This window comes from Kwoniella dendrophila, chromosome 6 (assembly GCF_036810415.1).
Source record: "Kwoniella dendrophila CBS 6074 chromosome 6, complete sequence".
Classification (NCBI taxonomy): Eukaryota; Fungi; Basidiomycota; class Tremellomycetes; order Tremellales; family Cryptococcaceae; genus Kwoniella; species Kwoniella dendrophila.
In genome coordinates, this window is record NC_089481.1 from 199335 (window position 1) to 222827 (window position 23493).

The window sequence follows — 23493 nt, forward strand, 5'->3', positions numbered from 1 at the left end:
TGAGGTCTTATGTTTGGTGTTTAGTATTTGAGTTTCATCGAGTTTCTACGTTTCAAACTATATTAGTATAGTTACCATCACAATATTCAGTATCTTAATTGCACTATGTTCAGTGCTTTTATCAATTGCTCTTGCTTACCGTCGATACCCCTTAATTGACAATTGAATAACGATAATCTTCGAAAGGACCGTCAATCGTTGAGTTCTACCTCCCTTGATCGAATTACGTATGTGAATTTAGCTAATCTACAATATATTGTAATCTATGCCCTAGTCCCGGAAAAGGGTAACATGAAAGGCGGCAGTTGCATTGATGGTGAAGATTGTACTCATGTATCAAAGGAGCGCTAAAGGCTTTGGGGTGAATTGAAAGTGTTTCATCGAGATAAAGGAAGGTGCAGTGAGAATGCCGAGAAACGTTTATGATATTGTAAGGGGAACGGTTCCATTGTCATGGTGAGCTGTATCATTGCTGAGTTATTGAAGTGATGAAATTTCCATCAAGTTATGATCTTAGGGGAGACTAATAGTGACGAAGCGTAAAAATGATGTAAGAAGAGATAAGTTTGAAGATGAGGGTTTTATTTTAGCGTTATCAAAGCATGACATCCAAAGGACCCCTTTATTTGCTAAATCGTATATATCGGACTGACCTCAATTCTTAACGCCGATATCTGTCTCATGGCTAATGGCGGAGATCACCGTTTACCCCTTTTAGCTTTCACGTTGTTGCTTAATGCTAAGATTTGGAGAGACGCCCTTTGCCTGAGAATATTGTCACGTATGCATGCTACCACTTCCATGCTAAGCTACCTGCCGCTGCCGCTTGCTGCTGTAGCAAGGTGTGAGCGAGGTTTATCATATTATTCAAGTGAAGCCCGTCATCGAAGACTCTTTGTTCAGCCTCTAAAAAAAGCCATCATCAATTCAGCCAAAATGTCCGCCGATCTCCAATGGTTACTCGTTAGAAAATGGAACTCTTTCCAAGTTAAAGGTGGAAACGGTCCTTCTTTCTCAAAAGAGAAGGTGAGTCTTATTTTGGGAGTTTCATGAATTAGTACTTGATTAAGGAGTAGGTAGAAATGGATCAACGGATTTAGATTGCATTGGTCATGCTGGAATTAGAGATACAAGTTGGAAGTTATCGCCAAAATCGACACATTTCATGGCCAGATATCCAGACAGTTTGGACATACAAGCATTATTAGCATGTCTGGTACGGAAAAGGTTAGATCTGGATAATCATGTCATACAAATCAAAACTTCAGCATCAGGAGATGGGAGGAGATTATTGGAAATCGTTTCAGTGGGATTTTAGAACTAGTTACAACATTGAAAGTTATGGAAATATACATATAGGACATCAATGAAGAATGTAGTTCGAAAATCGGAAGGACCGTATGGCTAATACATAGTAACTCTTTGTCCAAATTCATAGGGAAACCTCCTCAACAAACATTCCCACAAATACTCTGGTCTCGCCAACTCTAAAGTAATCAACATCTACGCTAACCCAGAAGGTGGTATTACCGTTACCAAAGTTAAGGCTGATGCTAAACCAAACCAAGTGAGTTGAATCTTATAAACCCTATATGCGAAGATTTGGCAAGATCGACAAGGATAAGACGTTTGAGTGAAAAAAAAGGAGACGGAAATGGGAAAAAGGCATTTTTGATCATATATCATATGATTTGAGATATCTGGAAAATTAGGGTTCATCTTTCGACAGTATATTATCTTCATCTTCGTTAGATCCGCAGTAAGGATAACGAGAATTCAATGGACGGACGGACAGTCGCACACCGTAATTCAATAGGAAGCTGAGGCGTGAAGGGACGGACAAATGGGACCACACGACATCATTCACCGCGTTGGACAAATTACTGATTCTATCTCATTTGCAATAATAGGTCGCTTCAGCCCGAACTCACGTTAACCTTAGAAAATCAACCGGTCCAAGAAGAGCTAACAAAATCGCTGCTGCTGAAACCGCTGGTAAAGGTTACCGAGCTGATCTCCGAAAAGTGAGTTTCGTTTGTCCCTTTCACTTCTTCGAGCTATTTCTTTAGAACTTTGTCGCACAACTTGTTTTTTCCTTGCAACCGCGTTAGAACTCCCCGGATGCATCTCTTCTTTAGAGATTGCTTGATGGGTTAGAGCGTATTAGGTTTGCTAAATTATATTTTATATTATATTCCTTTTTCGATTCTCCCCAAAACTATATCCCTCATTATGTTCTATCTTGAACGACTTTGTTATATTTGCGGATTTTGAGAATTTGAAAGGAAACATACATCTCCTTTTAATCTTTTCTTTTCCTCTTTTGTATCGACACATCATTGATGTTGAGCAACGTAAAAGATTATAAGAAAACACATTTGACTGACACGTCTTTTCGTGTTATAGGTCGCCGTAGCTAGAGCTTCAGCACTTTCAAGAGCCGCTACTCGAACTGCCAACCCACCAAAATCATACCCAACCAAACAAAGAGGTCCAAACGCCAAAAAAGCTACTTCAGCTTCCAAAAAAGAAGATGATGTTATTGAACTTGATTAAGCATTCTCTTTAAGCTAAAGGATTGCTGAAGGTTCAAATGATCATATCATAGCTATCTAGATAGATTATAAAGGGTTGATTATCTAGATTAGTCATATATGCATCACGCTTGTATAAAATATCAATCATCTTGGCATTGATCAATTTCAGAAGTTACAAGATAGCATGTAAAAGGCGCTTTTTTCATATAATGTTCAAAACCCGATTATGACAGTCAAGTCGGTCCACAACTGTTATCGACAGACTTATTTGTCAATTCTGAAATCCCACTCCGTCTCATCATTTCCTATTTTATGATGAAGAAATTACTGATCCTCTTTAACAGCTTTCAACTCTTCAGCAAATTCTTCCATACTATCAAATGTGAAATCAGGTTTGACATCTTCAAAACCTTTTACACCTAATATGGCTTGTGGTCTATTTATCCAAACTGATTTTAATCCTAATCTCTTTGCTCTTTGATCAATTTAATTTAAATTAGGAAATAACAGAATAACATCAGTGACAATCACTTTTTTGGAGAATCGAAATTATCTTTCTTGAGTTCTGCTTACGATATTACGAAAGAAGGACTTACGGTGCGATATCAGCTCTTTTTGAATTAGCTACAATCAAAACTTCGTTAGATTCAATTCCATATTCTTCTTCTAATTTTTCTAAAACATAATGAAAATTCCTAAAATCAGGTTTATAACTTCCAACTAAAGATAAATATACAGTGTCATAATTATTAGTCAGTAAATATTACAATATTATATCATCAATAGCGATTTATGTAATCGATTGACCAACCACCAAAGTTATCTCGTATAATACACCTGCTATTAACACTTACTATCTTCAGCTGTAAATACATTATCGAATTCTCCCCAATCACCTTCTAATTTCTTTCTTGTACTTTAAAGAGAATTGTTCATTAGCCGATGATGAAATTTCAATATACAAGTCGAACAATCATTCAGAAGTCGGATGGAAAGATTGAAAGAGAACTCACTCTTCAAAAGATGCATTATCAACATTACTATGTATAATCAACTTCATACCTATCGAATGTAATACAGATAATGCTTCTTTCGAGTCTGGAAAAGCGGGCCATGATCCAACTGAAAGTGCATATGATTCCGCTGCTTCTGTTTAATCGGCAACAGATTTATTACTGTTCAGTATAAATTGATTTTTTTTTCGCGGTTTGTATAGAACAAGATTAAGATATACCTTCATCATACCATAATCTTAATTCTCCCGTTAATAATCTATAAGCCTCTTTCAACCTGCAATATTATTGATCCAAATTTTGGCAGATTAAGTCAGCTTAATGTTCATAAAACATGAATTTGCATCAACGTACACAGCAGGATAAAGCATAGTTTTATCCTCAGCTTGTATTTTAGCTCTTATTTTTCCTAAAGTAGCGAATACTCTTTCTGGATCTGGACATGTTTTCTGTTCAAATATCGGTTGTAAAGCTTCGAATGAACCTTTTTCCCAATCCTGTAAAATCAATCAATCAATCATGAGTGATAGGCCGTCAGAAAAATATCATCATTGTAGTCAAAAATTCATTCCATGCTTACGATCAATGTCTATAAAATATACCATTATATCAGCATTGATCAGATCAGAAAACATTTAGCTCAAAAGAAGCGAAAGTAACTAAACATACTCCATAACAATCAAATACTAATGCTCTAAAACGTGATGTTGAATTAGCAAAATGTATGCAAAGCTAACAAAAAAGCTAGCTAAACCATTCTGTCGAAAACTCACTTTACGTTATCCATATTCGCCTTGTGTCTGATCTTCACTCGTACACTCGTATGAGGCTCTAATATGCATATAAGATCCACATTTCTAAAACATATGACATGAGTTATCCTCCTCTTCTCAACAATTGATATTCATTCTCTCGCTCTTAGCTATCCAAAAATAAGCATGTAAGCAACGTATGGCCAAATCCGAAAATGATATCATCCTTAAACAAAGCTATCTCCGATCAAGCGGAGTACACCGCCATAATAAGCATCGCGTATTTGATTGATATACAGTATATCATTGAACTCCGTCGGATAAAGACCCACTAATATACTAATATGTGACCCCGTTATACCGTCGCAACCGTAGTATTGCGGCTATTTCCATAGTATCCCTTTTTAAACCCACTTCACATCCCATATTCCCCCACATTTACTTGTGATTTCAACTTATATACCTCTCAAAAGTCTATATGCTTTCAATAGCTTCGAAAAGAATATTATCTACTCTCCCTAAAACATATCCTGCTAGACTCTTTGCAAACTCATCAATCAAAATGTCATCCCCTTACACCGTTGTAGCTACCGATAGTGAGTCGGTCGTTCCCACTTGATCTACTTGGTAGAAGTATTTGACTAACTTGAATGATGGACGATTAGAGGCTCCCGCTGCCATCGGACCTTATGTACAAGTGAGTCAGCTGTATGCTTTCTGACCCTGTCAAGGAATTATAGCTGATGAACATTCTTCTTTCAGGCCGTTAAACACAATGGAGTAAGCTTTACAATATCCGTACAGCTGTGATGCGGTAATTCTCGGAAACTAACGTAAATTATACATTGTTCAGCTCATCTACGCTTCAGGTGCTATTCCCCTTGATCCAGTCAGCATGACCGTTGTTGAAGGTGGTATTGATGAGCAAACTGTGAGTAAATTATTTTACTGGCTGTGGTGTGAAGGAAGTTTTGCTGTAAAGTATGCGAGTCACGGATTATTGTAGGCAGATGGACTTCCGTTGGAGAGATTGGAAATGATGATAACAACGTTGGAAATTGATTTTCCAATCCATTGTACCATCATAGCAAATGGGGTCATACATAAAGGTCCCCCCTCCCCCCTCTGTTGCTTAAACTCTTGCTATTCTTTGCTCCCTACCATTATCACAATCTCATGCATATTGTAAATGGAATCAGCTAACATCAGACTTTACATGTTTGTTTTTGTTAGCAACAAGTCTTCAAAAATATTGGAAACGTATTAGAAGCTTCAGGATCATCAAAAGCCAAAATATTAAAAACAACATGTTTCTTAAAATCAATGAATGATTTCGTAGCTTTTAACAAAATTTACGCTGAATTCTTTGGTGAAACCAAACCTGCTAGATCATGTGTTGAAGTTTCTAGATTACCTAAAGATGTTTTAGTTGAAGTTGAATTCATTGCTGTTGAAGGTAATTGATTACAACAACAACAACGACAAAAAGCGAAATTTTAAGGTATTACAGGGCAGAAGACAGGGATAGGGAGGGGTATTGGTCAATGAATATTACAATACCACCAATAGGTAAAAAGTAAAAGAAGAAGTCATGCATACTTTGCGCAATAATCAATGAACATCAATTACTTGAATTATATGCTTTCTTCATGACATTCACGAGCCATATTTCTGCTTTTCCTACTTCGTCTTCCGCGAAATCTTCTCTTCTTTTAATGACGACCAACAAAGCTTATCGTCTTGGTCCAGCTAATAAGTAAGATAATGGAACACACCAATATCGCCCAACATTTATTCTTCTTCTTGTCCATCTGTGCGTATTGACCTACAAGTATGTATGCAGCTACCTCATAATCTGTCTGCGGCGCCTTTTACGGATGTTGAGAATAGTTAATATCAATTTTAATTGAGCTTTATCCCTATTTCCATTGATGTAACATTGTCGACGTCGATGATCAAGTTGAAAAGGGGGCGGGCTGGTTTGGTCATCTTCACTTTTATGACTAAATAAGGTAGACTGAATCTACCATGATGTAGCGATTGAATTTCCCTTTGGTATTAAAATCCCATCAATTCATCTAATATCCCACTGAATTTAGTTGGATCCATTTTTGGGAAAGGTTTGATCATTGATTGATTTTTGCTGTCTAAGAACTTTGGTAAAATTTGGTGTAAATCTCTATTCAATGGAAAGATGAAAACGAAAATAGGTTAGTGTGAATTATATGGGATTCGTTGAGATATTCGTATACCATCTCAATATCTTCCTCGACGATGACCTATCCCAATTAAATGATATATTCCTTCAAAAATCCACTTACTCAACTTTAGATACCATTAAATAATTCTTTTCACTTAACTCATCAGCTAATTCAGCTTGATGATTATCCATCAACGTTTCATTAGGTACGACCAATAACGGTTTGGGTTTGGTTCTTCTTAATGTCGTTAAAATGGATCCTGAACCTATATAGATAGAGAGAAAGAGTAAACAAATGGATAAGTTAATATTACCGCAAACATCTCCTTATGAGTAAGATCAAACTCGATAGTATGTTATGCGTATTCATTTGCAACAATTTATGAAGTGATAACCTTAAGACTTACCAGCATGTGAAATAACATAATCTGATTGATCAACCAATATATCAAATTTATCTGTAAATCTAATTAATTCAACTATCATCCCTTCTTTAGTCACAATTGAACCTTTTCCTTCACTATCTAAACTGATATTTGAATTTAATGATGAAGTTTTTATTTCTGCTTTACCATACTGTATAATTACTTTGTGTATATCATATTCAGAGAATAAAAGCAAAATTTCATTAGAAAGTATTTTATCTGTTAACGTTGGAAATAATGTTGATCCTACTGTAACTAGTATTGTTGACATAATGTAACGAGGGGAAAAAAAGACAAAAAAGCGCGTGCTAAGTTTGATTGCAATCTATGGAAGCAGCGTAAGCTGAATATACTGATGGTAAGCTAAGGTGTAATCACGACGGTCAGAGCTGGCGGATTCGGAAGGAAAGAAAGAAAATAAAGATCCACCGTGCAAACCGTATTTAGACGTGGACGTCAAAGATGGAGGTTCCATTTCGTGGGGTCCCTATGAAATTGACTGCAATTGGAAAAAGCCTTCTGTTGATGGTCTTTATGCACATTCGATGCCCCAGATAGCAGATTCCCCCGATTATATACATGCAGAGATTTATTGTGTTCTTCCTGAGAGCCAAAATACGACCACAAAGGCAAAATAGCATACAATGCAATATAAATGTGTAAAGGGGAATGCATATGCTATATTTATGACTATAAAATGTAAAAACTCCTGGAAATCGAAATATAACTAAAACCTTCTAATCCGACATAATCCAAAGGAAAGCTTAGTATGGTCTAGCGGCAGCTTGACAGGCCTCTACAAACGACGTAATATCGTCAGCAATATGCAATTGCTTTTGTACTGATGATAATGTAAATTTACTCACTTAAGGCTTCGAGGTAGTAAGAACAAGATTGCATATCACCGTTTGTAGCTTCAAGACATTTTGTGAAGTCTGTGTTAAGGAAGAGTACGATATTAGCATGATTATCACACATGGCAAAGATGACATGACAGAAGATCTGTTGAAGCTTGCTCAAAACTCACCTTTAGCTTGAATATCACAACTGGCCCCAGCACCAAATTGTTGACCGTTTACCATTTGACTTTGATCTACTGGAGCTGGAGCGGCAGCTTGTTCTGCAGGTCTTGAAGAACCAAATAACATATTTGAAATACCATGTCCTACTACTGAACCTGCAACAGCACCACCCATAGTCGAAGCGGCTTGAGCTAATAATCCAGGTGGTTTACCTTGTTGTACACCTGCGTGTTGTTGTGGGTATGCTTGAGCTGGAGCATGTTGCTGTGGGTAAGCTGCTGTGGATGACTGTCTAGTTTGTTGTGATGATCCACCAGCTGGTGCTGATGGTCTTGATGCTGGTCTAGCTGAAGATCGGGACTATCAATGAGAACAAAAAAAAAGGATAAGGTGGCAAGTGTGAGTTAATCCATATCTCGATTTTCTGCTAAGAAAAGTAAGTGTACTCACTGATCGAGGCATATTGTCTATAAAATCTAAGGTAGTGGATGTGCTGTTAAAAGTGTTATGAGATGAATGATCGATGCAGATAAGGTTGATGTTGTTGGGAATGAGATATATGTTTAAGATGTTGAAACCTCTTTAACGGTATTGGTACATGTTAGTTAGGTAAGCGTCTAATGCAAGCTAAAGCTAGAACGTTCATGTTAAAACTGGAAACGGAATCAAATTTGACTTTGTAGTAATTTTGGTATAACCTAAGTACGCCGAAAAAAGGTACGCGTATAATCGGCAAACAATTAAACCCAGTTAAAGATGACGGGAGAAAGTTGTGGCATTCACTCTAACTGAGGAAAGCATTTTATAACATCAGCAATTTGATGTACGAGTACAATAAGATATAGATACCTTCCGAAGACATATGAATAGCGATAATGATTAAACCATAGATTCTGCTTTGAAACAACCTCTGCTATCCGAAAGGGATAAATGAAGGAGAAGGACACAAAGCTACATTTATGATTTACTTCCGTTTCTTGTACCCCTTCTTTGGTTTCGTAGCCTTACCTCCATATTCATAGTATGTCCTAGTAACGTTCCTTCCTGTGGGCGTTAATTCCACTGACTTGACCACCATCTTACCTTTACCTCTCCTTGGCATATTACTCAAAATGACGGGAGGTTGGTCGATCGATACGACCGTTGGGTAAGCCTGGTGCTTGACTTGCGATCGTACCTGAGTGGCAGGAAGTGGAGGTGGAGGGTAAGGGTTGGGATGTGCTCGTTGTGAATGACAGGCTCCCTGTGTGGTGTCGATTAGTCCATTAACACAACAGTGTGATCGGGAACGATGTGATGATGGTAGCCTTACCATCGTGGTATCTCCGTAAATATCCGGAAAGCTTGTAGGGGCACGTTAGGTTGATTACAATGGGGAGGTCCTCGCTATCAGTTTGATGTTGTCGTCAATGAGTAGAATAGAAAGTTTACTTAATAGGAGAGAGGACACGATGGCAATGGGATATCGTAGATGGAAGTTAACAGATACCTCACTTTTGACATAGTGTCTTTGATGCTAATAAGGCTATAGTATAACGATGACGAAAATCCTTTGTATGATCAGAAGCCGGCTAAAGTCACATCTTTTCCTTTCAATCTCTTTTGTTTACAGGGAATTCGGTTCGCACAAAGGATCAAAGGCAATATCGTCGATGTGACTGAAACCAGTGCCTCTATCGGATTAAGTGACACATTTCTTCCAAAGTATACGAGTGATCACCTAAGACTTCGTCCTGTTTGACATTCGACTTCTACATTCAGAAAGCATCCCGCTTCAAGCACTGTTCAGGATGACTTAGTCCTTGTATCTCCAAGATGAAACAGGACTTCCGCTTATGATTGTGACATGGATATATGTGCATGATGTGGCAATATCTCTAAAAAGGTGGACTCATTGGAACACGTGCATATCGCGCGTTCTGTTTAATAACGCGGCTATCACCTTTCGTAATTTCAAGATTTCTTGGTCCACCTTTAGAAAACGTAAATTTACAAAAATTGTCAATGTTGATATACAATAGCGTTGAATAAAATCATATACCAATCTTTAAATCATCTCATTTTCAACATTCACAAGAGGCAAGATGTCGGAAGAGAATCATGAAAATCTGCTAGCACAGCCGAACTCAGAAAGTCTAGTCGAATTATCAAAATTGATAGAGGAGAAACCATGGATATTAGCTAGTTCTAACGGTGATGAACAAGTTTCATCAAAAGCTTTACAAGCTACCAAAGAGATCTTTGATCTAGGTGAGTCATACGGGAAATGTAGTATCGCCTGGCGCTGAATCAGTCTGATGTAATGGTTAAACTTTATAGGTATCTCACTTGAACATATTTCACATTCACATTTACATCCATTTCTATTATCAATTTTAGAACCACCTTCAATAAATACAAGATCTTCCACGAAATCGAAAAAGCAACAGAATGATGAAAAGGAAGAAGAACAAGAAGGAGAAGTGAATGTAGAGAGTTTTTTACCTTATACACCATTATCAGTATTGACTGTAGAAGGATTAGATCCAGAACAAATTTGGGCACAATTAGAATTACGTGCAGAATCAATTTCAAAAGTAGTTAAAGAAGTTGGTTCAGGTGATCCAACTAATAATATTGACGAAGAAGATGCTTTACAAGATTTAGAAGAAGATGATGAGGATGAGATGGATGAAATGACAATAGAAGAATTTAGACAAATGTTAATTGAATCAGGTGAAAAACAAGCTGAATTTATGTCAAATGAAGACTTAAAAGATTTAATGGATGAAATGGATCAAGAAGATTCAGATGATGATTCAGACTCTGATGATGATGATGATGGTTCCGATGAAGACGATGAAGATGAAGATGAAGATGAAGATGGTGAATTGGATGGACTCAAATTCAAAGATGATGAGGATGATGAGATAAGTGGAAGTGACGAAGAAGAAGAAGAGGTCGAGGAGGATGACAACGATGATGAAGACGATATAGACATGGATGATTTCGGATCACAAGAGGATGAAGATGAAGAGGATAAAAACGAAGAAGATGAAAACGAAGAAGACGGTGAATCAGCATTATTCGGTGCGGGCCCTTCACAACCTAACAGAAAAGGTAAAAAAGCACATCCTACATTAGATGATGAATTCTTTTCAATTGATGATTTCAATAGACAAACTGAAGAATTAGAAGCTGGTAGATTAACTTCAGGTAAATTGCGTGGCGATGAAGATGATGAAGAAGATTTACAAGATGTTGGTAATCTGATGCTTTCTGGCGCAGGTGATGATGAAGGTAAGTCTAACCCTTGAGCATATCTACGTTGCCTTAAATGGAAAAGCAAGCTAACCTATGAAAAAAAAAACAGAAATATTATATTCTGATTTCTTTGAAAAACCTAGAGGATTACCTAAACCATCTTCATCATCTAGTAAAGGTAAAGGTAAAGGTAAAGGTAAAGATCCTAAGGGCAAAAAATCAAGTTCAAAAGGAAAAGGTGTTAGATTTGATGAAGACGATATGATGGAAGATGAAGAAGAGGCAGAAGAGGATGATGAAAATGAAGCATATGACACTATCGGACGTATGAAAGGTGATTTATTTGACAGTGACGATGAAGAAGATCAAGAAGAAAAGAGTGAGTTTGGATTTTCTTCGGCCTGCTTTTGGCATTGTTTCGTAACCTAGCTTCGCTTTAGGTGAATGAGATAAAGCTAACTCATAGTATTATATCACTGATAGACTTATCAAATCACGAAAAAAGGCAACTTGCATTGGCGAAACAAATTGCAGAATTAGAATCTGAAGCTATAGGACCAAAAGATTGGACTTTATTAGGTGAAGCTACATCAAAAGCGAGACCTGAAAATTCATTATTAGAAGAAAATCTAGATTTTGAACAAGTTTCAAAAGTTGTTCCTGTTATCACTGATGAAACAGTCAAATCATTAGAAGAAATTATCAAACAAAGGATTTTAGATGTAAGTGTTATCTTAGTTTTCAACTTGATAAATTGGCGAAGATTTCTACGATATATATTATTACTTGAGAGAGGCTAATATTGTTTGATTCTTTTTGTAGAACAACTTTGATTCACCTGTCAGAGTAAGAGCATATGAACCTACACCTTTCTTACCTTCAAGATATTTCGAATTACAAGATACACAATCAAATAAATCTTTAGCACAAATTTATGAAGAAGAATATCAAGCTGCTTCATCAGGTACAAAAATTAAAGATCCAAGAGATGAAAAATTGAAAAAATCACATGATGAAATTGATAATTTATGGAATGAAATTTGTTATAAACTTGATGCGCTTAGTAGTTTGAACTTTGTTCCTAAAGCTGTAAGTTTTGTTTTTTATCGCATTTTTACTATTAACTATCCAAAATCTCAAATATATATCGATATATAATCTCACGGCATATTCTTCTGCCTTTTTTATTTGGTGCTATACTGACTGATATGCATGAATCTTTTCGATAATCAATAACAGCCAAAAGCACAAATCACTACAATATCAGATTTACCTACAACTTCAATGGAAACTGCATTACCCACAACAATGGGAACTTCAACAATGTTAGCTCCAGAAGAATTATTTGAACCACCTAAATCATCTTCTTTAATAGCAAGAAGTGAATTAACACCTGAAGAAGCACAAAAACAAAGACAAAAACAACGTAAATTTAAACAAGCTGAACAAAAGAAATTAAATGAAATGTCAGAATTATATGGTAGTAAAAAAAGAAAATCAGTTAGAGAAGAAAAAGATGAAGCATTAAAAGGTTTAGTTAAATCTGGTAAAGGTGTTACAGTAATTGGAAAAGGTTCAAAAGAATTATCAAAATCACAAAAGAGAAATACAAATGATCATCAAGATAATGATAATAGACACGGTGGTAAAAGGTTGAAATTGTAGATTGGATTTCTGCTTAATAAGGCCCAAACTCTCCCCTAGATTCCTTCTTGTATACCTTTACCTATCTGCAATACTATCCCCATTACTCGTGCTAAATATTCTTTAACAATTATCTGTCTCTTGTATGTATGCATAGCGATCTTTCTATACTTGTGTGCTATATATATCCATCCCGTTACGCCTGCAGGATAACCACGTTCTTCACTATTATAATGATGTAAACAACCTCCACCGAGATCGACCACGTCGTCATGACCATAATGACCGAAGCGAAGCGATAGGAAAATAAAAACTTGAACATTTAAACCTGTTCAAGTTAAAAATACATACCGACTAGAGGTGTAATGTTTGCTCTTTGTAAGCATTCCTACGCTCACATTTGAAGATACAGATTGGAAGGTCTATAAGAACAGACTATAAAAATCAATTCACACTTTACCTTACTACAGTCAACCTCGTCCAACCTCCAAGGGAGAACAAAACTTCTGAGCTTTTGCCATTCGGTATCTCTACCAGTGCTTCATCAATTCATTGACCATATAGCCCATTGTAATCACTGATCAAGGTGACTTCTCAACTTCAAGCTCCTATTTCAAAAAGTCAACTTCACCACCATCATCATCATCACCATAGATCACCTGTAAGACCTAGATCAACTTCCAGATCATCTTCATCGCCTTCACCTCCACCTGAATCTTACTTGCCAACGAGATCCTCACCTCTTCCTTTCGGTGGTAATCCATCAGGAGGGGGTGAGGCAGGACCTAGTAGATCGTCAAGGAAGTCGTTCAATAATTCTTCCACATCCACCAGAGGCAAGAATAGAACTTCAAGTCGAGGTTCATCATCATTACCAAACTTCAAGGACAACGACAGGTATAGAAATGGAATTAGTATGATGGGAAGTGATGAAGATAGTGCAGTAGCTTTGGAGTATCGTGACAACACTTATAACGGTAAAGGAAAAAATGATGGATTTTCCTCAACAGCGACAACAGGGGTTGATACACCATATAGTAGTTATGGTGCTTCGGCAAGTTCACCTTCATGGATAAGTGGTAATGAATCTTCAAGAGAATATTTGGATGACCCTAATGGTGATTTGACCGAAGTCGAGGATGAGCGTATGAAAGAGAAAAGAAAAGCTATTGAATCTCTAGAGAAAGAAAGAATGTAAGTTGCATTGGGATCCTTCGGTTCTCTTTCCTCTCATATACGTTGTCTAAACAAGGCAAAACTAACTAATGGAAATATCGAATTTTAGAGCTACACCTTCACCTTTACCCCTTAATCGATCTTACATACCTGGAAGAAGAACGTCAAAGGATTCTCATAATCATCCCATTACACCTGCGTACACTTTATTCCCAATACATATACCACTTCGTATACCGTTCTTAAGGTTAGATAGGAAAGGGAAAGGAAGAGCAATTGATACGCAAATCAAAATAACTAGACGTAGATGCGAAGATGCGATTTTGTTGTCAGCTGTGATTCTTGGCGTGTGGAAATTGGGTTATCAATGGGGCGAAAAGGCTCTAGCAGGTGGTGAGCGGAATCTTGATACAAATACATCTATACTGCGTACTTATCATGCTAATCTATAAACGACTTAGAAATAAGTTTGTTAGTTGGTCTATCGATACTATACACGTCACTCAGATTCCGCCCGATCAGAAACAAGTTGCCATCGCCTCAACCATCTTTGAATGGTAGACCACACTCACCTCAATTCATACCTTCATCGCTTGCTCCTACAAGTATGCGGGAGAGAATGAGCAGAAACTTAGTCAGTAATTCCAACAGTGGTATATCACCTTTATTCCCGGGAAAAGATGACCTACGAACGAAAGGTGGATCGGGAACAGCTTATGACGAAGATGGTCAGCTTGGTATTGGCAGTAGAGGCTGTTTATGGGGTACAGAACCTAGAGAATATAGGTAAGCTGAATGAGTTTCAACTGAATCAGCAGACCGTGCTAATGTACCGTTGTGCAGGGAGAGTTTAGATGATGGGATCTTCTTTGCTTTGCTTCTTGGTCCTTTAGTGGCTTCAGCCATGCTGCACGCTGCTCTGACGCAGCTATCGTCCAATCCTGAATCACCTTTACCGGGGGATTGGAGTATCGAATTCCCTTTAGTACTGCCTTCTACACCTGTCAAACGACCTCCTGGCGATTTCCATATACAGATGATACCTTCAGATACTGTTAAGGCTTTATCTGCTTTAGCGACATCTAGAAGGAATCTTGTGCAACTATTTACGCTATGCGGATTTGTGTTATTAGTCCACCTAGCGAGATCATTACATCTAGAGATCAAACAGAACAAACAGTCTAATTACAGTAATATCCCTTCTTCGCCTCAACCCTCTTCAGCTAGTCTTGAAAGAGAAAGTAGCGAACAGTCATCTAGGTTTGCTGCTCAACAGCAACATCAATCATCAATAAGTGGTACTTATTGGCTGAAATTAGGTGAATGGAAACGCACAAAAAGTGTAGTTGGATTCTCTTTCTTAGTTACAGGCTGTTGTGTTATCGTGAAAATAGTTACTGCTATAATAGGTCGAGGTGTATGGAGTGGTAGGTACACCTCTCCTCGGTACTTCTTCGCTTGAACGTAGCGACTGACATTCTTGCGCTAGATATGTCTCCTTCTGATATCATTATCGCGACACTTTTCTACCAGTTTAGTTTGTACGTTTGTGTCAGACTAGCTAGGCGTGGCTTTACACTTGGGGAGTTGGGCGTAGTTTGCACAGCTGCTACCGCGCTCTTTATGGAAGTCGTCAACTTGACCAGAATGAAGGTAAGACAGGATTGTGTGTTCAGTCATGTTATTTTTACTGATCGGTTTCATTTCAGATTGTCTTACTGCAAACCCCTTATATCAAGACTTATCGATTACCTACACCTTTACTTACATTTCAACTTGCACTAATACCTGGATCGTTATTAGCAGGATTCTTATTATCACCTTTATTATACTTATCAAGACATTTAGCACAAAAACCAGCACGTCGCCTTAAATTTCCACATGAAAAACCTGTTCATCGTAGATTATTAGCATTAGGCTTCTATGGTGGATCAGCTATAGTTTGTGGTGGTTTAGTTGGATTATGGACACAATGGTTATTAAATGGTAGAAATCCTTGGGTATACATCGTATATTGGTTTTTTGAAGGTAAACATTTTTGGACAAGACCAATCTTGATTAGTTATTGGGGTATATTAGCTGCTATATCTGTTGCTGGTTGGAATAGACAATTAAATAGAGCAAGAAAACATAGAAGGTATACAGTTCCCGGCACGAATACTAATAGGTTAGAACCGAATACCAATTATAACAATAACAACAGCAATGGTATCAACCAGTCAAGTAATAACAATTATCAAAATGGAGTTAACGGCCTGAATAGTTCCGACCTCCCCTCTGGGAATAACATGACAATTGGATCTGGTGATACTTTAAGTGGAGTTGCAAGTTCAATGATGGATGCTGCAGATCAAAGAATGCCTACTTTATCTGTAAATGCAAGAAGAAAATTCTTTCATGCTTTAGCTGTTGTCATGTTTATACCTGGAATAGCTGTGGATGTGAGTTCTCATTCTTCCTCTCTGTGTGAAACTCTAATCAATGATAGCTAACACATCTGTCAACATGATGTGTTTAGCCTGCTTTCACTCACTTATCATTCTCAGTAGCATTTGCGGCATTCAATTTCGCAGAATATATCCGTTATTTCGCTTTATGGCCCTTCGGCGTATCAGTTCATCTATTCTTAAATGAGTTTTTGGACCATAAAGATTCAGGTACAGCTATTTTGAGTCATTTCTATCTGTTAGCGGGTTGTGCTTCACCTTTATGGCTTGAAGGGTAAGCTCTTTACGTCTATTGAGTGATTTTGGTATCAATCTCAGCTAATCATGTTGATATTGGTATGATCTCGTAGACCTACGGAAATCTTGTCATATCTCGGAGTCCTTTCTTTAGGTATAGGTGACGCTCTTGTAAGTGCACGCAGTCACGATTATTGATCTGTCAAACAGAATTAAAGCTCACCGCTGTCCTTCTTTGCTATAGGCTAGTATAGTAGGTCGAAAAATAGGTAGATTGAGATGGACAACTTCATCAGGTAAAACAGTTGAGGGTAGTATAGCGTTTTTGGTATCCATGCTAGGCTGTTCTGGTTTGTTATGGTTATTCGGGGTTGTCAAACCATTTAATGTAAGTAGGGCAATTTGATTATTCAACTAATCATACATTACTCAATGTACTCATCATTCGGCCACAAATGGAGACGAAAACATCTGTCCATAGGCTAACTAATCCCCTATCTTAATTGTCATACAGCCTATACAATATACCATCACTACAACTCTAGCAACGCTCTTAGAAGCTTTCTCAGATCAAAATGATAATTTGATATTACCGATGTACGGCTGGGCTTTAGGTATATTATTGGGAGTATAGATTATAGGTCATCATACTTTATGTTAGGTATACAGCATGTATATGATGTTCATGTACTCATCGAGGTATGATTACTATGAATTCAGATGGAAGGATTAAACAAATACTATGTTTATGTTGTCTGTCAAAGGACGTCCTCACTTGTCATCGAATTTTGAGCTGATTGCGCTTCGACACCCACTCACACTATATAAACAATATTGACATACTTGTACTGTATTCCTTTCGACTTCGAGAAGACTTCATTATTCTTCTTCTTCTTCTTCTTCTTCTTCCGCTTCTTCTCAATCACGAACCTTTGGATCTGTGATGAACAAGGTATATGCGGAAGTGAGGTAGACAGGATTAGAGTTTACCATAGATATCGAGTGAGTCACCTCTAATGCGTTATCAGTATACATTTTTTTCTCACAATGATCAAATACATGTACTTGACCGCTGACGAGACCTTCCTTGTATCATTCAAGTATCTCAAGATGATCCCTCTCAAACCACCGTCAATTACACGGAACCTACCTGATTCTCCATCAAGGTCCAAGGAAATCGGTATCAAAGTCAAAGTACCCAAAACATTCCAGCAACAATGTTCGAAGCTTCCTGATGATCTCGTGAACATGATCATTGACTTAATTTCTGAAATTTCCTTTACGGATTTGAAAAATTGTTCAAATCTTTCAAGAGGATCATATGATTGATACTCACCTAAACTATATAGTAGATTACATGTAAAGGAATTTGACATTCCACATAAGATGAAACTTATGAAACCACAATATAGAAAAAAATGGTTTCCTTTTACTGAACAAGATGAACAATTATACAAAACATATAAAGATAGAAGGTTGAACCTTTTGAGAAATTGTCGATATCTTAAATTAAATAAGAGAGAAGATGTCAAATCGATTATTGAATTATTAGTTGAAGTTGGAATCAAGCATAAACCTTTTAAAAATATAAGCCATTTAATACTTGATGGTTCATTAGCAGAACTTGACATGGATAGATCTGTTTGGGGAAGAGATAATAGACTTGCATGTTATTCATTATGGCAAGTGCTTAAACTTTTCCATGTATGCTTGAAAGATAATTTGCGATTGGGTAAATTCCAACAAGAAGAGGTAGGGCTGTGACAGAAACGTCAACTAGTAATACCAGTAGGGGATTAGAATCAGAATTGCCCTTTATATTTCAAAACAATAAATTGATGTCTATTACACATCATAATGATTTTAGCGACAATGTTAAATTTGGTCAAATTGATCTTGAAAGATATTTTTATCAAGAAATAAATCAACATCGTTCTATTATTCTCGAGAATCACTCTAACCAAATCGATATTGATTTGAAAAAAGGGGGTAGGAGAATAGAACTTCTTAATTGGTTAGAAGGAAAACCACAATATTAATTCCGTGATCGATTGACAGATGCATTCATCCCTGAAATTTTAGATGAAGATCAGATCATTACAGTTTGACCAGAAGAAAGTCAACCTTGCGTATGTTGTGGTAGACGGTAAAACATGAAGTTGGTATTACCTCAGATGGTCGAAAAGAACACGTATGTAGGAGACACCTTTAGTGACTGTTAATCTTGATTCTGTCGATAATTATGGATACATATTCTCTACATCGTTATTTTTACATACATTTTGAAACATATTTAAGACCAAAAGTCTAGCATTCTACAAGCACTTCAGATATTACATTACGACAGACTGTCTGTCCAAATATATTGGTCAAATAACTTCGCCTGAAGACAGACAGTGAATACAAGAATGTTCAATAAAACGGAGCCCTTATCACAATTATAAACCAAATCGACCCCTCAAGCATAATTATCCTCTCTACTCGAAACACACTGATTTGCTTACCCTCAGTGTTGATCGGAGCTGTCTAAGCGATATGTTGAACTTCAGGTTTATCAGTCGGACCAGATAATTTCCTATCAATTGGATGATGTCCATTAGTGTGGTCAACAACTTGAGCTCCGGGTCTTTCGATTTTATAAGCTTTGTAAGCGAAGTAGATGGACTGATTGCCGAATAATGGACCTGTAGATCAGTGACAATTCCAACAACGCATACATAGATGTAGGCGAATCAGCTCACAGCGATGGCAAAGGGAATAACAGGCCAAGGTGAAGCTACCATAAATTTAACATAATCATTCGACCAGCTACAAAGTGAAGCAATCGATATTTTGTTAGTCTCGATGTCAATTCCAAAATACAGCTCAGAATAATGAGATGAAAATTCGACTTACTAATCAAGTGGCACACCTTGTGCTTTAGCTTGAGCTCTTACAACACTTTCAGGTAATTTGTTATTACCTATAAAAGCTTCAATTGAAGTTGTACCATGTCTACCTAAGTATGTGACTGCAATTGCTGATGCAAACAACAGCACAGTATTGATCAAGAGCATTAAAGGTGATAAGAAAAATATTTTTCTAATAAATCTAGTCATTGGTAGAATTCTCAGTGAGTAGAAGAATAAGATCAGAGTTCCGACCTATCACAATTACGAGATGTCAAGACAATTAGTGACCGACATATAGAGAGTGTATATACAGTTGATAGATCAAAGGCTTACAGCTATACCCCCAGCTCCTACAGATAAAGCGAATCCTGCACCTGTCAAATCATTGGTAGCTAAGATCAATCGAACTGTAATGCGACCAAAGTATTTTGTAAGTCAATTTAGTTAACCATCATAATAAGGGAAGATTACATTGTAGCTTCACTTACTACCTGCAGCAGCAGATTTTCTAGATTGTTGACCTATATTGATATTACGTCTATGTAATGAATTACTACATGCTGCTAAACATACTGTTGATAATATACATGTAATTAAGTACACAGCTGAATCTATACCGGCTCGCATCTTGATTAAGCTGGCTGTTGATATTGATGAACGCAAAAAAATTGATGCTGGATAGAAAAACAAGAATATGGTATAAAATATAGTGCCAATCAAGGAAAAGGATTATGAGGACACAGAGGGGAGAATCATATATGTATAATGTCAATAAGAGGATCAAGTAGATATACATATGTACTCCACCAAGATATCAGTGAGACCATGGTTTTCCCCCATTTGTCTCACGCATGAGGTCTGAATTGAGAGGATACTAGGCCATATAACATCAAACTGCCAAGTCATTCTCGGATCTTGCGATCAACCGGTAAAGACAGTAAAGGAATTAGCTCTACTCGGCAAATGGGATTTTTGATAATATGCTCTGAGGTGTTGATACAGAGACAATTGGAAAAAATTAGATCAAAGAATAGAAGAAGGATTAATAAGTGATTATTGATAAGATGTCAGGTGATGAAAGGACAAAACTAAATGAAAATTGAATTAGGATTAGCTTATCCCAATGTCTCTCTCGTAAAACTATCTTTTCCATGGGATGTTGATAACTTAAACTGGGCGAGCCACCGAGGTGAGATTGAATGATTACCCAGTTAAAAAAGTTTCAGATTTTATATTTGATCACGAGCGTTTTGCGGGAATGGATCAGAAATAGTGCCTTTTCAAGTAATGTTCAGAATGAATGACGTGAAGCCGTATTTACCGGGAACCCTCTATCACCTCGACGACACATGTATGTTTGACAGAGTGACTGGTCATTCTGAATAGATACCTACACTCGCGTGATCATCCATGCACCCCGTAGCGAAAAATGAAAGACAGACTCGTGATCATCTTCAAGAAATCCAGAATCAGAGAAGAAGAAGAAGAACAACAACGTAAAGTACCAAGAAAACCGGCTTTCCGAGTTATCCGGAGTGTCCTTTTGAAGAGCACAATTAGAATACCAATTTCAGACTGCATAAATTATATCACTTCGCGTGAAATTAGAATCGTCGCGATGTCTGGTACAATCGTTGGAAGACGCATTGGAGTACATAACTAGAATCTCGTAGTGCGAAGCAGTGCAGCTGAAAGTTAAAGTGAAATATGGTATGGGTTCTTCATTGATTGATTCGCTAGAACAACCGGATGATGATTCTGGGAGCTGCGAATGACATTATATATACAATTTACGTCCTATTTCTTTGTGCTACATACACATGCATTGATGCAACAAATCAATAGTCTCTGCTGTCAGTCTACTCGGTTCGCGCCAGTCCAATCCTTAGCGCCGGTTTTTACCATCTTCTACCACCACCACCTCTTAACATTCTAGTCAAACCACCTCGTCGCATAGCCAAAGCTGCACCTAAACCATAAACTATACCACCTAAATGACCCGCTGAATCAGTTCCTGAGTTAGGTCTAAACAGTGCTCCGTAGAAGTCCCACTATAATGAAATATTCTGTCAGTATATGTTCAATATTGTATACACCTTCTCATACCGGGAAGGATAACACGATCACCGAACAATTTGGACGTATAGACTCAAGCAAAGAGATGACTTACAGCAAAGATACCACTTATAGCTACCCAAACAGGCATAGGAATAACGAAAAACATCAATACTGTTGATTGAGGAAACATCGCTCCGTAAAATGCTAAACGACGTGAAATAGATTTATGAGCTACTCTCCGTTTTTCAACACCGATCGTCGAGCTTACATAAACAAGCGTAAATTGCACCTGATGCACCTTCACTACCCATCCATCTATCACTTCTCATTCGATGATATGTTAGGGAAGCGAGTGAAGAGAATATACCAGCTAGTCAGGTAACGAATTCCGAGTCAGTTCATGATAGAAAAGTGTATCTCGAGAGAGTAAACTCACCTCCAAGGTAAAGACCGAGGAAAGCTGATGATCCCATCAAACTAAGGACAGGCATTGTTTAGCTTTCGCGGAAGACAATCATTGCTTTTTGCAAATCCAACTTACCCAGCTGCTGCAGGAGCTAAGAAGTATAGACCTAGGCAGTTCACGAAGATATGTGATCCTGACATGTGGGAGAAAGCTGAAGTAACCAATGTCCAGCTATGAAATGGATATTATAATAAGGTCAGCACGCTTTTATTCCGATATGAACGTGAGGCGCAGATTCAAAGCTTGTCGGTGAGATCTAAGCCCAGTAACCTTTGCCTCCATGGAGCGTTGCGATATTTCCAATTCTGAAAAAGTTGAACCTACACTCTACCTGAAAATACATTGACCTCATTCAAGATGAAATTCTTCTGTAAGAAAAAGAACAATGTTGGGTCTCTAAATCGTTGCTATGAGACGAGCAAGGGCAGGGTAAGCATTGTCTGATCCTGAAAGAAGGGGACAGGTAGGAAAAGCTTACAGCACTAGATATAGCATACTGCCATAATAAGAAAACACCACCATTTATACCTATCAAGCCGTAAATCTAAACATTCCGATTATCAATAGGCTTCTCCTAATTTTCGCTTATAAGTGGTGAAAGATCAAGAAGCTCACCAGAGTCATGGTTGGTATCCTATCTATCCTATTTCTGAGTCTGGAAAACCAATTACCGCCACCACCTCCATGTCCACCATATCCATATCCACCATTATTACCTTTAGGGAAATATGACGATCTTATTAATTGTTTGGAGCTAGATGAGAATGATCTTTTGAGTGATGAGAGTGTATGTATGGATGAATTCGATCTAGACGATATACTCGAAGTGAAGAAGGCCGATTGTTTTGGAAAGGTTATAGGTCGAGAAGAAGAAGAAGCAGAAGGGACACGGATAGATCGGAAAGAGAATGGTCGAATTGGTTGTAAAGATATTGGTCTCAAAGTTTGAGCCAGTATGAAAGCATTTCGAAGAGACATCGCGATAAGCTTGTATCCCTATCGAGTTAGTGTGAAGTAATGATAGGCTGTGTAATGAGTTATAAATGGTGTGATATGAACAATAAAGAGGAGACAGATTTCTGAAGAGGACGAATAATCGATCGTCTAATTGACTATGATAGAAAGTGATGACGTCTCAATTCGGCTGAAAAAGTTGCCACGTGGGCTTACGATAAGATCAAGTTTTTTCTGTTGACAAGATTAAACCATTAAACGATTAAACCAGATTTACAGGTTATAGGTTATGCATTTTTGTTTATACGATTTGACAGAGATTAGAAGCTCTATAACACCTTAAGACCACTACTCAATCAACTGATATCTTCCAGGTTCAGGAATCAAGGCGTTGCCGCTGGATTCAGTAAAAAAAACTTGTGTGAAGA

General features: G+C 37.5%; 10 protein-coding genes across 10 annotated transcripts; 5 read left to right on the forward strand and 5 right to left on the reverse strand.

Moving 5' to 3' along the window:
- Positions 1–936: 936 nt before the first annotated feature.
- On the forward strand, positions 937–2556 carry L201_004637 (uncharacterized protein; the record flags this gene model as incomplete). Its single annotated transcript, XM_066220378.1, has 4 exons — positions 937–1026; positions 1439–1567; positions 1911–2024; positions 2407–2556. The coding sequence occupies 4 exons, from the start codon at positions 937–939 to the stop codon at positions 2554–2556; spliced, it is 483 nt and encodes a 160-aa protein (XP_066076475.1).
- Positions 2557–2861: 305 nt separating this feature from the next.
- L201_004638 (haloacid dehalogenase, type II) lies at positions 2862–4337 on the reverse strand (the record flags this gene model as incomplete). The annotated part of the gene is made up of 8 exons (XM_066220379.1): positions 2862–3012; positions 3134–3257; positions 3392–3453; positions 3551–3686; positions 3772–3827; positions 3905–4047; positions 4220–4244; positions 4324–4337. 8 exons carry the CDS (start codon positions 4335–4337, stop codon positions 2862–2864), a joined length of 711 nt encoding a protein of 236 aa, XP_066076476.1.
- A 527-nt stretch (positions 4338–4864) lies between these two features.
- On the forward strand, positions 4865–5766 carry L201_004639 (uncharacterized protein; the record flags this gene model as incomplete). The annotated part of the gene is made up of 5 exons (XM_066220380.1): positions 4865–4898; positions 4968–4999; positions 5065–5082; positions 5156–5233; positions 5536–5766. The coding sequence occupies 5 exons, from the start codon at positions 4865–4867 to the stop codon at positions 5764–5766; spliced, it is 393 nt and encodes a 130-aa protein (XP_066076477.1).
- Positions 5767–6360: 594 nt separating this feature from the next.
- On the reverse strand, positions 6361–7198 carry L201_004640 (uncharacterized protein; the record flags this gene model as incomplete). The annotated part of the gene is made up of 3 exons (XM_066220381.1): positions 6361–6481; positions 6624–6768; positions 6910–7198. The coding sequence occupies 3 exons, from the start codon at positions 7196–7198 to the stop codon at positions 6361–6363; spliced, it is 555 nt and encodes a 184-aa protein (XP_066076478.1).
- A 493-nt stretch (positions 7199–7691) lies between these two features.
- On the reverse strand, positions 7692–8411 carry L201_004641 (uncharacterized protein; the record flags this gene model as incomplete). The annotated part of the gene is made up of 4 exons (XM_066220382.1): positions 7692–7723; positions 7794–7862; positions 7955–8309; positions 8400–8411. 4 exons carry the CDS (start codon positions 8409–8411, stop codon positions 7692–7694), a joined length of 468 nt encoding a protein of 155 aa, XP_066076479.1.
- A 1622-nt stretch (positions 8412–10033) lies between these two features.
- L201_004642 (uncharacterized protein) lies at positions 10034–12857 on the forward strand (the record flags this gene model as incomplete). The annotated part of the gene is made up of 6 exons (XM_066220383.1): positions 10034–10199; positions 10269–11228; positions 11302–11571; positions 11676–11914; positions 12015–12281; positions 12432–12857. 6 exons carry the CDS (start codon positions 10034–10036, stop codon positions 12855–12857), a joined length of 2328 nt encoding a protein of 775 aa, XP_066076480.1.
- A 344-nt stretch (positions 12858–13201) lies between these two features.
- On the forward strand, positions 13202–17330 carry L201_004643 (uncharacterized protein; the record flags this gene model as incomplete). The annotated part of the gene is made up of 11 exons (XM_066220384.1): positions 13202–13214; positions 13442–14030; positions 14122–14405; positions 14474–14798; positions 14856–15439; positions 15502–15665; positions 15722–16453; positions 16531–16733; positions 16810–16867; positions 16941–17084; positions 17211–17330. The coding sequence occupies 11 exons, from the start codon at positions 13202–13204 to the stop codon at positions 17328–17330; spliced, it is 3216 nt and encodes a 1071-aa protein (XP_066076481.1).
- A 752-nt stretch (positions 17331–18082) lies between these two features.
- L201_004644 (uncharacterized protein) lies at positions 18083–18460 on the forward strand (the record flags this gene model as incomplete). Its single annotated transcript, XM_066220385.1, has 1 exon — positions 18083–18460. One exon carries the CDS (start codon positions 18083–18085, stop codon positions 18458–18460), a length of 378 nt encoding a protein of 125 aa, XP_066076482.1.
- A 762-nt stretch (positions 18461–19222) lies between these two features.
- On the reverse strand, positions 19223–20214 carry L201_004645 (uncharacterized protein; the record flags this gene model as incomplete). The annotated part of the gene is made up of 5 exons (XM_066220386.1): positions 19223–19360; positions 19438–19504; positions 19592–19839; positions 19921–19994; positions 20076–20214. 5 exons carry the CDS (start codon positions 20212–20214, stop codon positions 19223–19225), a joined length of 666 nt encoding a protein of 221 aa, XP_066076483.1.
- A 1271-nt stretch (positions 20215–21485) lies between these two features.
- On the reverse strand, positions 21486–23089 carry L201_004646 (uncharacterized protein; the record flags this gene model as incomplete). Its single annotated transcript, XM_066220387.1, has 8 exons — positions 21486–21638; positions 21758–21849; positions 21914–22015; positions 22082–22122; positions 22187–22282; positions 22436–22518; positions 22590–22655; positions 22727–23089. The coding sequence occupies 8 exons, from the start codon at positions 23087–23089 to the stop codon at positions 21486–21488; spliced, it is 996 nt and encodes a 331-aa protein (XP_066076484.1).
- Between the last annotated feature and the right edge of the window lie 404 nt (positions 23090–23493).